This window comes from Monomorium pharaonis, chromosome 8 (genome assembly GCF_013373865.1).
Source record: "Monomorium pharaonis isolate MP-MQ-018 chromosome 8, ASM1337386v2, whole genome shotgun sequence".
NCBI lineage: Eukaryota > Metazoa > Arthropoda > Insecta > Hymenoptera > Formicidae > Monomorium > Monomorium pharaonis.
In genome coordinates, this window is record NC_050474.1 from 7765439 (window position 1) to 7780418 (window position 14980).

Genomic DNA, 14980 nt, shown 5'->3' on the forward strand with positions numbered 1-14980 from the left:
CTTTCTTTTTATAAATTCACAGACGGCACGTATGCATGCAAATAATTACCATTGTGAAAATAATGTTGGTACAAGATGACTTCGCAAGAAAAAAAATTTTAATAAAATTTTGATCAAATTTTAAAAACTTGATGTTTCGTTAAATTTTAACAAATATATGCAACAAAATTTTATGTATAATTATATTATTTTCTGTATTTAATAAAAACTTGACAAAATTTTAATAAGAAAATTGAATAGTATACTGTATAATTTCAACAAAGAATTGTTAATATTTAACCAAAAAGTTAGGAAATTTTATTGAAATTATATTAAATTTTAATGAAATTGCTGTGAAAAACTGCAAAAGATATTCTGTGTTGACAAATTAACGGCATTTTAATGAAATTAAAATGTATTTTTATCATTTTTATAATATAAAATTCAACAAAATGTGTTATCAAAATTTTATAAAAATTCCATTAAAACTTTTCGACAAGGATCATATAGTTAAAAATATATAATTATTATATAACATATGATTTTATTACCATTTTTATAATCGTAAGGTACAATAAGAACGATCCGCCAGGCAGCAATATGAGCCGACGTCAATGTAATCGGTAATGGTCGTCCGTGTCCCTCGTTGTTATCAATAATCATTTTTACAGGTGTCGCAAATGCCAAACTTACACAATCATTAACGAAAGAGCATGTGCTTTGTATATCATATGCGTGTATATGTATGAATGATCGTGTTGGAGAACTTGTTGGTTGGGTTGGCTGAGGAGATTATCAATAAATTAATTAACGTTCACAAACATACAGTCGTGTTGTACAAACTACAAAGTACAGTAGAATTTGGTAAATGTATAACATAAAGGCACTTGAATAACTGTCTCATTCTGTCTTTATATCTGTCTTTATATTTTCTCTTTCTCTCTCCCTCGCTCTCTTCCTATTTCACTCTTCTCTTCCTCTTCATCTTCTCGCATCTTTATATGTAATGATGAATCTAGTTTGATAAAGTATGATTATTATGTGCGTAGAAAAGGAGATAAAGAAGAAAAAGAGAAGAATCGTGATAAAGGTGTTGGTGAACATGATTGGTTTCACGGTGTGTCCTTAGAAGCACTTGCGGTGAACAATGCCAGGGCCAGATTCGTCGTATTCCTGTTTGGAGATCCACATCTGTTGGAAGGTCGATAGAGAAGCAAGGATGGAACCACCGATCCATACGGAGTACTTCCTCTCGGGTGGAGCGATGATCTTAATCTTGATAGTAGAAGGTGCGAGAGCGGTGATTTCCTTCTGCATACGATCAGCGATACCGGGATACATGGTGGTGCCACCGGAGAGGACGGTATTAGCATAAAGATCCTTGCGTATATCGACGTCGCACTTCATGATAGAGTTGTAGACGGTCTCGTGGATACCACATGATTCCATACCCAGGAAAGAAGGCTGGAAAAGAGCTTCGGGACAACGGAACCTCTCATTACCGATGGTGATGACCTGACCATCAGGCAATTCGTAGCTCTTCTCGAGGGAGGTGCTGGCGGCAGCGGTGGCCATTTCCTGTTCGAAGTCCAGGGCGACATAGCAAAGCTTTTCTTTAATGTCACGGACGATCTCTCGCTCGGCCGTGGTGGTGAAGCTGTAGCCTCTCTCGGTGAGGATCTTCATAAGATAATCGGTAAGATCGCGACCGGCCAAGTCCAGACGAAGGATGGCATGGGGAAGAGCGTAACCCTCGTAGATGGGTACGGTGTGAGAGACTCCGTCACCGGAGTCCAGGACGATACCAGTGGTACGACCGGAGGCGTACAGGGACAGGACGGCCTGGATGGCGACGTACATGGCCGGGCTGTTGAAGGTTTCGAACATGATCTGCGTCATCTTCTCGCGATTAGCTTTTGGATTTAAGGGCGCCTCGGTGAGAAGGACAGGGTGTTCCTCCGGAGCGACACGCAATTCGTTGTAAAAGGTATGGTGCCATATTTTCTCCATGTCATCCCAATTGGTAATAATACCATGTTCTATAGGATATTTTAATGTCAATATACCTCTCTTACTTTGCGCCTCGTCGCCAACGTAGCTGTCTTTTTGGCCCATACCGACCATCACGCCCTACAGATGAACGGAAAATAATCTGAGCGTGTCAATTTGAGTGAAAATACTTCTTTTTAAAATATTATTATTTTTACTACATTAGTTAAACATTTTTTATATAAAATTTCTAAAATAATATAATTGATCATATATATTGATTTATAATATTTGAATTAAATTATGGCTCTATAAATAAAGAAAGTTTTTCTAACCAACCTGATGACGTGGACGGCCAACGATGCTGGGGAACACAGCCCGTGGTGCGTCATCCCCCGCGAATCCGGCCTTGCACATACCGGACCCATTATCCACAACTAATGCCGCAACATCATCGTCACACATCTTGATCGGCTGTTACTATTACTTTCTGCGAATATACATCGAAAAATACAGACGAATGTTTCGTAGGAAATAACTCGCTATTCTTAATTACGACAATAAAATGTTATGGTTAAGATATTTCTTGACAAATTATAATAACTTATTGAATTAATAATTACAACATATACGAATTAATAGTAAACTAAAAGCTATAAGGCCATCACACAGGTAACAGGCAATAGGAAATAAAGAAAGAGAGAAAGAGAGAAGAAGATTCTTTCTCTCTTTCTCTCTTTCATTATTTCTGTTTTTATTGCCTGTTGCCTGGGATTGTGTTTAGGCCCATAGTCATTCTGTATTGTTTTGAAAATATAAAGAAATGTTGAACACGAATTCTGACTGTGAAAATTTAAGATGATAATAGGCTGTCAACAATGTTTAAAATTAATCCACTTGTGCACATTCACAGGTTACCACTTCACATCTTATACGACTACGCAAACCTCCCTTGGTTCGCACAAATCTCCATAAGAATTATCGGGGACTACCATTTAATCGGTCTTGGCGAAGTCCTCCTCCTATCAACCCTCCTGACACTCGAAAGTTCTTTAAGCTCTAACTAAGCACCATTTCGAATCACTACCGATCTTACAATCTAGTACTTCTTAATCTTTATAATTAAACGTCCTCACGGTCTTAGCGAAGCGAGGAGGATCGATCGGAAGAGATTGCCAATGCGCGCGAACCAAGGGGGTCGATGTGATACGCGATTGCAGGAATAACGAATCACGGCGATTTACCGTTTGCTAAGTCGTGAGAGTCGAGGGAGAGAGATCACTGCGACGATCACTTAGGGTCGCGTGTAACGTCGTGCAAGAGGCTTGCGAGAGTGGCAAGTGGCGCGGCACCGGCTCTGTGGGGTCCCTTTATCCATATCGGTCGGCGGCCGAAAATAGCGATCCGCCCCTTACATGGAAATCGGCTGTCCGCGTTAACGTCGAGCCGTGAGCCCGCGCCGCCCATTAGAGCCTAGTCCTTAGTTCGTCCTAAAGAGAAGAGCAACAGCGTTGGAAGGGGGAGGAAGAGGGAGGAAGACACCGGGCATCGCGCGACAGGCGGCGACTACGATGGTGGCCGACGGCCCTCGGATCCAAATAAGGATTCGTTACGCGACAGGGCCGTCGGCCGTTGCCGCGGGCCTCGGCGAAGGGATGATGTTCTAAGGGTAAAACAAAGAATAGGATTTAAAAGGGTGAATAGAATTCAAAAATAAGATGTAATAAAGTACAAGAAAGTGAATTTATAGAGAGATCCAACCAATGGAGATCCAAATAAAAATATAAAGGATCCAAAAACACAAAGGACTAAATCTTCGAGGATCAAGCCTCATAAAAACTAAAAGTATTTAATCTCGGAAGAATAAGTTTTGAAAGGTCCGAATTCTTAAAGAATTAAGCACGAAAAACTCGAGCTTTTGAAATAATTCGATTTCAAAGAAGTTGACTTCACAGACCTTATTGTGATGAATTGAGAATCTTGAAGTAACATCTTGACCTGTATTTTTCAGACGCAATTACGAGTAACTCTCTTCTTTTTTAAGAAAAGATAAATCTCTTCTTTTTTAGAGTGCAGTAACAAATTTAATTAGTCCTATTAATCACCTGAAAATTAAATACTTTTATCTTTAGATGTCGTTTTTTGACAGCATAATTTATTAAATGATTTATAAAGTGAAGAGTTCACTGCCAAGAATAATAACTCGCATTCTTGGCACGTGTTAACATTGTTATAACATTGGCAGCACCCTTATGATATTATTTAAACATTAGCATTTGACAAGAGTGAATAGCTGACTGATAAAATAGCTAATTGTAATTTGTTATAATTGGCAGGTGCACGGGGCGACTCGCTTACTCGATCCATCGCGAAAATCCCCTCTTCCACCCTTTTTGCATTGCTGGCAAAGCCGATGCTGATGTCGATTCGCATTGTCGAGTTTCAAACCCGTAAGGGCGTATCTTTGTTGCCGAACACCACTCATTCGTTATCGTTCGGCTGTTACAATCGTCAGGATAGCTTCGACTTAAGTGTGAAAGACGACAGATCTTCATCAGCGAGAACATCAAAGGTAAATTATTATTTTATTTTTTATGTCATAAGGGATTTTATCTTGTATCAGAAATAGAATCCCTCAAGACAATTTAAGAATATAGTTATAAGAAAGATTGCCTCTTTTGGATAAAGATGAGAATCTTTTTATGTTTATCAATAAATTTAACTGTACATCTGTTATTAATTTGTTGAAACGTGAAAGCTTAAAAAAATTAATTGAAATAGTTATGAAACGATCTGACAGCAATTAAAGCGCTTGCACTCAAAATTATTAGCTTTTATTTTTTATATGAGAATATTGTAATATACTATTATATGAATATTATCAAATAGTATTGGCTTATTTAAAACAATAGCCACCTTTCCCTAGTTGTAATTCTGACCATGTGGTAAATTATTATATTATTCTATAAAATTATTATATTATTCGATAAAATGTGTTATATTACAAAATTGTACTTTGGATTTTAAACATCTGAAATGCAGTCAAATGTTTGAGAAATCCTATATTTATCTAATGTTGACTATGTCTTATGTTTTACGTAATATCGTCGTGTGTCATTAATATGGACTATCACTAATGCACATCTATTTTTATGCATAAACATTTTAGAAAGAATGACAAATAAGCTGAGAAATAAAGTTAGAGAAACACATGATCCAATAATAATTAAATTCATGAAATTACTTTCAAATTAGACTTAAAAATATATCAATAAAAACCAGCGATATTTATGACAATATGTACCGAGTACCAAATACACTTACATGGTTTTTTATATAAAGTTTTTATGTTTAATATAACTTTGTCTCATTACTTTAGTGACATTAATAAACAAATTTTTTTATAAAAAATGTTTTTAATAATTTTTAATTTTTTTACTTCCTTCTTTATATAGAATCTTAGGAACAAATTACAGTTATAATTTATGTAGCATAGGGCCGGTTGTTCTATCTTCTTGATAAAACCTTATCTATCAGATAAATATATTTCTGTCTTTATTTATTTTTATAAGAAAAAACAAAGATAGACATATGCTTACTTGATAGGTAAGTTTACCAAGAAGTTGAGATATCCGTTTCATAACACTAATAAATGCATTTCTACGTCATAGTTTTATATAATGTATCTTAAGATTATAATTTCTGCAATGGCAAAGACAGTAAATATTTAAAAATTATTATATTTATTTATATCAAGAAATTAATAGATTATTTTTATTTTTAAATTGATTAAATGTGATTAACTTATTTAACTAATATCTAACTAAATGCCAAAGCTGCTTTATATGATTATTTAAAAAGTAAAATACATGCCGCGAAAACTTTATTAAAATAAATTATTAATTAAATTAAATAATATTGCTTAGATTTGTGTGATTATAAGGGTAGTCAAGAATGAAAATGCTAAACCATGGCTAAGAGAAAGAAGTAAAAATGTAAGAGAGAATATAAGATTGATTTATTCCATAGACGTAAACTTATATACAAAAGATGACGTATATGTTTGTATGATTGTTGGTAAAATACTCGCCGCCACGGATCAATAGTAACGATAATAGTACTCGACTAACGGAGATCCAACTAGACGAAGCGATGCGGCAGTGAACAGTACATCTTAGGGAAAGGTGTAGCAATAATAATAACAATAATAATAGTGAATAGCAGCGAGCGTAATTGCTTAGAAGCACTTGCGGTGGACGATGCCAGGACCAGATTCGTCGTACTCCTGTTTGGAGATCCACATTTGTTGGAAGGTAGACAGGGAGGCCAGAATGGAACCACCGATCCATACGGAGTACTTCCTCTCGGGGGGAGCGATGATCTTGATCTTGATGGTCGAGGGCGCGAGGGCAGTAATTTCCTTCTGCATACGATCGGCGATACCGGGATACATGGTGGTACCACCGGACAGGACGTTATTGGCATAGAGATCCTTACGGATATCGACGTCGCACTTCATGATGGAGTTGTAGACGGTCTCATGGATACCGCAAGATTCCATACCCAGGAAGGAAGGCTGGAAGAGGGCCTCGGGTGTACGGAACCTCTCGTTACCGATGGTGATGACCTGACCATCAGGCAATTCGTAGCTCTTCTCGAGAGAGGTGCTGGCAGCAGCGGTAGCCATTTCCTGTTCGAAGTCCAGGGCGACGTAGCAAAGTTTCTCCTTGATATCGCGGACGATTTCTCGCTCAGCCGTGGTGGTGAAGCTGTAGCCTCTCTCGGTGAGAATCTTCATGAGATAGTCGGTAAGATCGCGACCGGCCAAGTCCAAACGGAGAATGGCATGGGGAAGAGCGTAACCCTCGTAGATGGGTACAGTGTGGGAGACACCGTCACCAGAGTCCAGGACGATACCAGTGGTACGACCGGAGGCGTACAAGGACAGGACAGCCTGGATAGCGACGTACATGGCTGGGCTGTTGAAGGTTTCGAACATGATCTGCGTCATCTTCTCGCGATTAGCTTTCGGGTTTAGGGGCGCTTCGGTGAGAAGTACAGGGTGTTCTTCCGGAGCGACACGCAATTCGTTGTAGAAGGTGTGATGCCAGATCTTCTCCATATCATCCCAATTGGTGATGATACCGTGCTCGATCGGATATTTCAGAGTCAGGATACCTCTCTTGCTCTGGGCTTCGTCACCCACGTAGCTATCTTTTTGACCCATACCGACCATCACTCCCTGATGGCGAGGTCGACCGACGATCGAGGGGAAGACGGCGCGAGGAGCGTCGTCTCCGGCGAATCCGGCTTTGCACATGCCGGAGCCATTGTCTACGACCAGGGCAGCTACTTCGTCGTCACACATTGTTACTTTTTTTCGATTTCAGCGCTCTGTAACAGAAATTATAATGTCTCTTGATATAATTATTTCTATATTGTTTTGATAATCGCTTAGAGTTGATCGTTAAGGTTGATTGTATAGTTTTAGTAATATCAAATTTTTTTCGGTTTTTTTTTAATATTTACGCTGTGTATTACATATTCTTTCTTTTGATATAAAAATAATTAAACTTTTATTAAAATATAATTATACAATATTCTTGTAATTTAAAATGTTATACAAATATTATTATTTTATTATACAAACATTAAGGAATAGTATGAGAAGCAAAATTAAATTAAAAATTGCAAATAATTTGCGTAAGAATGCATTAAAAAAATTTTTTTTTCCATCAAAACAAGTAAAATTTATTACATATAATTTAAAAAATACCAATTAAATAAATAATTTTGCTTCAAGTTTTTTATCAACAAAACGTTTAACTTATTATAAAAATAAAAAATTGCTAGTGAGAGTGCTATTTTAATTATTAGTATATATAAGTATTTAAAATTAAGGAATAAGTATTATTTAATATCTAATTATTGTTTTAATTACAGGTTCTCCATGTCTTTCTTGAAGAAGAAGTTTATATGTCCCTCAGAATCTGCACGTTTAAATTATTGCAAAATTCGGAGTTTAAATGTGAAAGTAATGAGAGTTATTAAAAAAGAAGTACTATTTCACACACATTAATAGTATTCAAGCGAATTTCGAGGGTTCTTCGATAAAGCTGATTCCCGGTGAGCGTTGCACGTAGCCAGAATTGACCTAGTTGCCTATAAAGCGATAGGCAAACCCGCCCCGGCGTCGTGGCGCTATTTTCACCCAGCGCGTCGCTAACTTTAGACATACGGCCGACGGACGCTCCCTAATAAGTTCAAGCGACGATTATGGTGGCCGACGCCGTAGCCGACGACGACAACGACGACGACGACGACGACGGATAAAACATAACATCCCGTCGCAAAGCGAGCGTGCCAAAATTATGCCCCTGCTCGCCGAAAAGGAACAACACGAAGATTGCAAGACCTCGACTATGCAACAATAAGCGCGATCACGAAGAGACGGTTGTTCGTTCACATGTATCACGCGACTTTTATGGTTGACACTGGTAACATTAGTTTAACATTAACGCTAACTCAATCTTAATCCTAACTCAGTACCTCGTCGGTTGTAATTCTAGAAAGAGCCCAAGAGAAGCGGACGAGCTATGTTTAAAGTTAACCGACGTTGAGGGAAGCGGTCCTTAGAAGAATGAGTAATTTTAGGAACCAACAGAGGGAAAACACAGGAGATACAAGGAGGTGAGCCCTTTTATGGTCATCAAAAAAGAGATCTATAAACTTAATATATTTGATTAGATGTTTAAGCATTTTTTTAAGTAAATAAAGACATGAGTCGGTTGTTCCAACTTCTTGGTAAACTTACCTATCAGGTAAGCATGTATTTATTTTTGCTAAATAAATAAAGACAGATACATATTTACCTGATAAGTACGTTTACTAAGAAGTTGGAACAGCCGGCCCTATATAAAAATAAAAAATAAATAAATAAAATTAAGATATTTTAATTTTTGTAAAATGCATAAAATTCTTTCTGCAGCTTTGTAATTTGAATCATACATTTGGTTCTACAGATTGTATAAGGATCTCTGTTACGATACTTGAAATTAACATAGTTTGCGTAAGTCTAAATCTCAAAATTTATAAAATAATTTTCTTTTTATATTTTTTGTTATAAAAGATTTTTGCTGCGATTTTTTATTTAAATTTAAATTTGCTTGTATTTAAATTATCAATCGTTATAATTATACTGAAATAATTGATCTCAGAAAGTATTCTATCGAGAACAATTATTTTTTAAGTTTACTATTTAACATCATCAGAATGAAGATGGAAATATTATATTTCAAGTTAACAGAATTTAATTTATATGTACTAATTTATTTATACTATTTCATGTAGAATATTTTTATATTTAGATATTAAATTAATATGTTAAGTGCTGTTAAGGAAGCTATAATCAGGATTTTAAATCAATAATATGTTGGGAATAGGACTCATCTTCTGCCTATTATCGAAACGAAAAATAGATGTATAATGGATGCAAAGGAGCAACTTGACGATACGCCAAGAACCAATCTCAATGGATAGAGAGAATGCTGTGAACTTGAACCTTATTCGAAGATTCAGCAATGGGTCAAAGAACTTTTTTAAGGTAAATAGTAGATTAAATAAGAAATAAATAGTATTTATTACATTTTTATCGCACATAATAATTTCTAATATTAAATATTTAAAAAATTTAGTTTATATATATATATTTATACATATATGTGTATATGTATGTATATGTATATCTAACTTATTGATTAAAATTTAAAAAAAATTATAAAGATTAATAAAAATTAAATAGTCGAGTAATAAAAGACGTAAATATATAAAAAAACTTGTAAATTTAATTTGAATAATTAATTGCAATCCTTTAGTTAAATATAAATCTACATTGTTAATTAAAAATCAAATAGCTCAGACAGAAGAAAACTTTGTTTATAGTTTTTCATTGTGCAAAATTACAATATACACATACACAAAAGTAAAATTTCTCTCTTAGATATTATACAATTTAAACAATTCTCATAGAATAATTATAATAGAATGCCAAAGAGCATTTAACCAATTTAACTTATTTAACTTAACTTTAATTTTGATTAAATATAAATTAAAATAATAATAAAATTGTTACTCTGTATTGCTGGTTATCTCGAATAATCCTAATGGTACAGCAGCTTAATCACTTTTGTTTTTAATCACTTTAACACGAAGATGTCCTGATAAAGTACCGCTGGAGCAGGCAGAAAACGATTGTATTCTCCGAAGAAGGAAAGCTGTGTATTCGGCGATGAAGCGGAAATTCGTGATACTATGTCTACGTACCGTGCACGGGACAGAGGTGGAGCAGCGTCTGTGCCTAAGCGGTGTCGCGACGTCAAATATATGCTCTCGTCTGGACGCCCCCGCATTTTCGTGGGATGGTTCTTGCCCGACAGGCACGAAAAAGGCATCGCCTCGCGAGGCGCCGCGACGCTCGCCGAACTAGGCGGCCGCAGCCCCTAAGCGGATCGAGGAATACGTTTTACCACTTTGAAATACCGCGCGACGCGTTCCCGCGTTATATCTTGATGTCGATCGTTTTGATGCAAATTAACCCGAACTATTTAATTCTTTTTCCTTCTGTTTAAACGTCGTTTTACAATATTAGTTACATTCAACTGAAAGTTAATCTCACATTAAGTAATTCCTGCAGTCTTTCTCTCTTTCTCTCTCTTTCTCTCTCTTTCTTTCTCTCTCAATAAAATACTATTTGTAAAAATGTTTTTGAATCCCTAATTTATACAGACTACTTTATTTCAAAAAATGAAAATTATTTGATAAGCTCACGATGTGAGCTTTGATAAGTAATATATATTATGCTGATTTTTTAAATTATTATTTTTAAAGTAATCTGTTTAAAATAATCTCTTTCAATATTTGATATTATATAAATTCTGTGTAGAAAAATTTATATCATTTTATTACTTGAAGTTCATATTTCTCGATCTTAATTTATATATTATATTGAGCTAAAAACTATAATAGATACTTATAAATTCATGTGAGATCTGAATTAAGTATAATTTTTTTTCATTAAAGTGTATCGATTATACACACAATTATAAAAAAGCGGAAGAGATCGAGAAAGCTATGATAGAAGCGAGAATCATGTTCCTATGAATATTACAAGTTAGCAGAAGTATTTTGAGATTCGCGATGCGACCAAAATAAACTTCGCGAGAGCTTTTATCAGGAAATTCTCGTCCCTAAATATCAATGGAACGTACAAAAACGTCTACGAGAGGCTTCTAGAGACGATAATTAACGAAAAGCCTGCACGAGATAATAACTCGCCGTGTGGACGGAAGCGAATTCACATGTTTCTTCATCTTTTCAAGCAAATAATCACGATGACTAGCGAGTCTGCCAGCTGGAAACAAATACGCAAAAATTCTCCCTATTAGAATTTTACCAAGGGAGAAAGAGAAATTAATCATACACTGATAAATTCGTTTAGCGCGAATCTTGTATTGGGCCAAGGTTACTCATCGCGCAACTACATAACGATAACAGTTATTTTAAAATAACGCCAGCCATTACTTCTCCGTGATCGAAGACAAATTTGAACGCGAGTCTGATGCGAGAAAACTAACACAACGCTAGAACATTGAGCTGCAAATTTATTCACTGTACCAATTGTTAAGTAACACTTGGGACTGTTCGTAAAACGCACAGTTTTTACTTGTCTCTTAAATAATATTTTAATTATTTAAGAGTTGCTTAATTATTTAAGGTAAAAGAACAAAAATAAAAAAGCTGAAGATTTTATATACACTTATAATTAGTGAATTATATTTATAGCCTTCTTTGTATATATTTATATTTACTTTTTTATTTTCTCTACAAATATTTATGAATATGCTCTCACGTAGAGCATTAAAAATTTATATTTATATTTTATATTTTACAGATAGAAAGAAAGACTTAAAAAAGCAAAGAAATTGGAAGAAAAGATGTGAACTGTGATATTGCTACGTCAAAAGGATACCGGAGATATAAACTAAGAGATAAAATTTACATGAGGTAATAAAAGTTTATATAATAAAAAAAACAATGGTGGTGTGATATAATGTGTATTTGAGTTGACTCTGACATCGTATAACAATATATAGTAACATAATGTATAATATTTACAAAATAAATTAAAGTATAGAAGTATATCGGTAGATTACTGATGCTTAGTTGCTTTGATTAGCAGACTAGACATAATAATGTAATACGTATTAAGAGAGGATCGATTTCTCGAACGGTGGTGAGAACGCTCGCGTGACAGTGAATAAAGAGCGCGGTCTTCTCGAAGTAGTCTCGAAGTTCGTTGCCAAGCGTAATCTCGTCAAGGTCCCTGCATGTCTTCTTCACATCTGTCCAGAATGTCCCTTTCGTAGATCGAAAGATGCACTTGGTAGCGTATCCATCTGCAAGATTTTTTTCCTATGCTTGACAACGTCCAGGCTACCCCGAAAAAGGACCCTGTGACGAGAGCTAATCTCGCCGACCGCTACCTCGGCCATGATGATGATAATAAGTGAGCAATGATGGTGTCGAACGCAGTTTTATAAAAAAAACTGCGACGACGAAGATGATCAGCCAAGCCGTTGTTTGCGCAACAACGAACGAGACCGCGACAATGGTTCCATGAGATCCGATAAGGATTGAGAATCGATGATAATGCTCTGAGAATGTTTTCTCACAGCAGCTTGATTGCTTGGGCCAGAACTGCATGCTGTTCGCGTGTTCTTCCCGAAATTCGACGGTGTTCTTTCGAAAATTACGATACTGCGTCGATCGTGTAATGACGCGTTTAGAAGCATTTACGATGGACAATGCCAGGGCCAGATTCGTCATACTCCTGTTTGGAGATCCACATCTGTTGGAAGGTGGACAGAGAGGCCAAGATGGAACCACCGATCCATACGGAGTATTTCCTCTCAGGGGGAGCGATGATCTTGATCTTGATGGTCGAAGGCGCGAGGGCGGTGATTTCCTTCTGCATACGATCAGCAATACCGGGATACATGGTGGTACCACCGGACAGGACGTTGTTGGCATAGAGATCCTTACGGATGTCGACGTCGCACTTCATGATGGAGTTGTAGACGGTCTCATGGATACCGCAAGATTCCATACCCAGGAAGGAAGGCTGGAAGAGAGCCTCGGGTGTACGGAACCTCTCGTTACCGATGGTGATGACCTGACCATCAGGCAATTCGTAGCTCTTCTCGAGAGAGGTGCTGGCAGCAGCGGTAGCCATTTCCTGTTCGAAGTCCAGGGCGACGTAGCAAAGTTTCTCCTTGATATCGCGGACGATTTCTCGCTCAGCCGTGGTGGTGAAGCTGTAGCCTCTCTCGGTGAGAATCTTCATGAGGTAGTCGGTAAGATCGCGACCGGCCAAGTCCAAACGGAGGATGGCATGGGGAAGAGCGTAACCCTCGTAGATGGGCACGGTGTGGGAGACACCGTCACCGGAGTCCAGGACGATACCAGTGGTACGACCGGAGGCGTACAGGGACAGGACGGCCTGGATAGCGACGTACATGGCCGGGCTGTTAAAGGTTTCGAACATAATTTGCGTCATCTTCTCGCGATTAGCTTTCGGGTTTAGGGGCGCTTCGGTGAGAAGTACAGGGTGTTCTTCCGGAGCGACACGCAATTCGTTGTAGAAGGTGTGATGCCAGATCTTCTCCATATCATCCCAATTGGTGATGATACCGTGCTCGATCGGATATTTCAGAGTCAGGATACCTCTCTTGCTCTGGGCTTCGTCACCCACGTAGCTATCTTTTTGACCCATACCGACCATCACTCCCTGATGGCGAGGTCGACCGACGATCGAGGGGAAGACGGCGCGAGGAGCGTCGTCTCCGGCGAATCCGGCTTTGCACATGCCGGAGCCATTGTCCACAACCAGGGCAGCTACTTCGTCGTCACACATTTTGTTGCTGCTTTAGTTTCTCTGTAAAAAGAATTCGTTCAATTAGATTAGAATTGACTATGCAGATTTGCAACCTAATTTTTTATGATTGTCCCGAATGTGCGTAATTTTTTTATATAATTCTATTTAACTTAATTCAATAGTATTTATTCTCTTTTGCACACACACAGTGTTTTACATAATCGCACTTATTTTTGTTCGAAGACATCTACAGAAGTTATGAATAAATGTCTAATTATATCTTATTTAGAAGTAGCTCAGCGTGTTTAATGCTTAAATTGACTGTATTTTAGTTTTTAAGAATATTGTAACATTTTTTTTTTAAGTAATAATGATGGCAATAAAATGTTTTCATCGCTGTAGGGAAATTTGTTACTATATAAAGGACCAAATTATTTTGTTAAAATATTAAATTGTAAAAATATTAAAGCATTAATTCAAGATTATTTTTTAAATTTGTTTTAATTAAATTAATCAAGTCCTGATTATTTTATAAAAAAAGGAAACAATTTAAATTGATTAATATTTAAGTAATTGGTCATTACACACTGTTTTTTTAATATAATACCGAATTCTTTTTGCAAGAATTTTAATATTTTTTGTACGATGACACAACTTTCTTCTAATTCACTTTAGAATTCAAACCAATTTCTTTCTCTGAACTTCAATCGCAGAATTAAATTAAACCCTTTAATGTAATTTATACATTGCACTGACACGTTTCCGTTTTTTTCTTTTTAGATTCTGTTGCCGACACTTCTGGCTTCTGCTATCGCGCGTAAACTTTCGAGAGACCGAGCAAGAGCACAGTAAGGGAGAAAAAGAGAGAGAGAAAGAGAGAGAGAGAGAGTGAGAGAGAGAGAGAGAGAGACGTCTCGCGGATCTATTACTAACCGTGAGGGTGAGTTGTGAATCGACGGGCGGCTGAGGAGCGGCTGAGGCCCGACGGCGTCGCGACGCCAGATATAACGTCCGCGGCGCGATACGCGACGCTACCGAAGATGGGCACGCGAGACGCCTCGAGGGCTGGCCAGCGATGCT

At 37.0% G+C, this 14980-nt stretch overlaps 2 protein-coding genes and 1 long non-coding RNA gene across 10 annotated transcripts; 1 reads left to right on the plus strand and 2 right to left on the minus strand.

Moving 5' to 3' along the window:
• Window positions 1-503: 503 nt before the first annotated feature.
• On the minus strand, window positions 504-3335 carry LOC105835740 (actin, muscle). The gene is made up of 3 exons (XM_012679267.3): window positions 3213-3335; window positions 2308-2458; window positions 504-2109 (listed from the first exon to the last, which is right to left on the minus strand). Exons 2-3 carry the CDS (start codon window positions 2431-2433, stop codon window positions 1105-1107), a joined length of 1131 nt encoding a protein of 376 aa, XP_012534721.2. The 5' UTR covers window positions 2434-2458; window positions 3213-3335; the 3' UTR covers window positions 504-1104.
• Window positions 3336-3499: 164 nt separating this feature from the next.
• LOC105835743 lies at window positions 3500-14827 on the plus strand. 7 transcript variants are annotated; one of them, XR_004964491.1, is made up of 7 exons: window positions 3500-3637; window positions 4305-4540; window positions 7912-8465; window positions 8538-8658; window positions 9411-9571; window positions 11918-12030; window positions 14681-14827. It is a non-coding gene; the product is annotated as an uncharacterized LOC105835743 (long non-coding RNA). The 7 variants fall into 7 exon arrangements; XR_004964495.1 differs by lacking the exon at window positions 3500-3637 and adding an exon at window positions 8957-9037 and having other exon boundaries at window positions 4104-4540; XR_004964494.1 differs by lacking the exon at window positions 3500-3637 and adding an exon at window positions 8991-9037 and having other exon boundaries at window positions 4105-4540.
• LOC105835742 (actin-5, muscle-specific) lies at window positions 6128-14938 on the minus strand. Of its 2 annotated transcripts, XM_036291537.1 has the most exons (3): window positions 14834-14938; window positions 13890-13960; window positions 6128-7286 (listed from the first exon to the last, which is right to left on the minus strand). In XM_036291537.1, exons 2-3 carry the CDS (start codon window positions 13937-13939, stop codon window positions 6206-6208), a joined length of 1131 nt encoding a protein of 376 aa, XP_036147430.1. In that variant the 5' UTR covers window positions 13940-13960; window positions 14834-14938; the 3' UTR covers window positions 6128-6205. The 2 variants fall into 2 exon arrangements, with proteins under 2 accessions (XP_036147430.1, XP_012534723.1); XM_012679269.3 differs by lacking the exons at window positions 13890-13960; window positions 14834-14938 and adding an exon at window positions 10291-10396 and having other exon boundaries at window positions 6128-7362.
• Window positions 14939-14980: the final 42 nt, after the last annotated feature.

Excerpts from the sequence above, each read along its gene's own strand:
- LOC105835740 (XM_012679267.3), bottom strand. The coding sequence starts at position 2,433 with ATGTGTGACGATGATGTTGCGGCATTAGTTGTGGATAATGGGTCCGGT. Across the intron at positions 2,110-2,307 it reads TTGGCCGTCCACGTCATCAG|GGCGTGATGGTCGGTATGGG; the intron begins GTTGGTTAGAAA and ends GTTCATCTGTAG.
- LOC105835742 (XM_036291537.1), bottom strand. The coding sequence starts at position 13,939 with ATGTGTGACGACGAAGTAGCTGCCCTGGTTGTGGACAATGGCTCCGGC. Across the intron at positions 7,287-13,889 it reads GTGGACAATGGCTCCGGCAT|GTGCAAAGCCGGATTCGCCG; the intron begins GTGCAAAGCCGG and ends TGGCTCCGGCAT.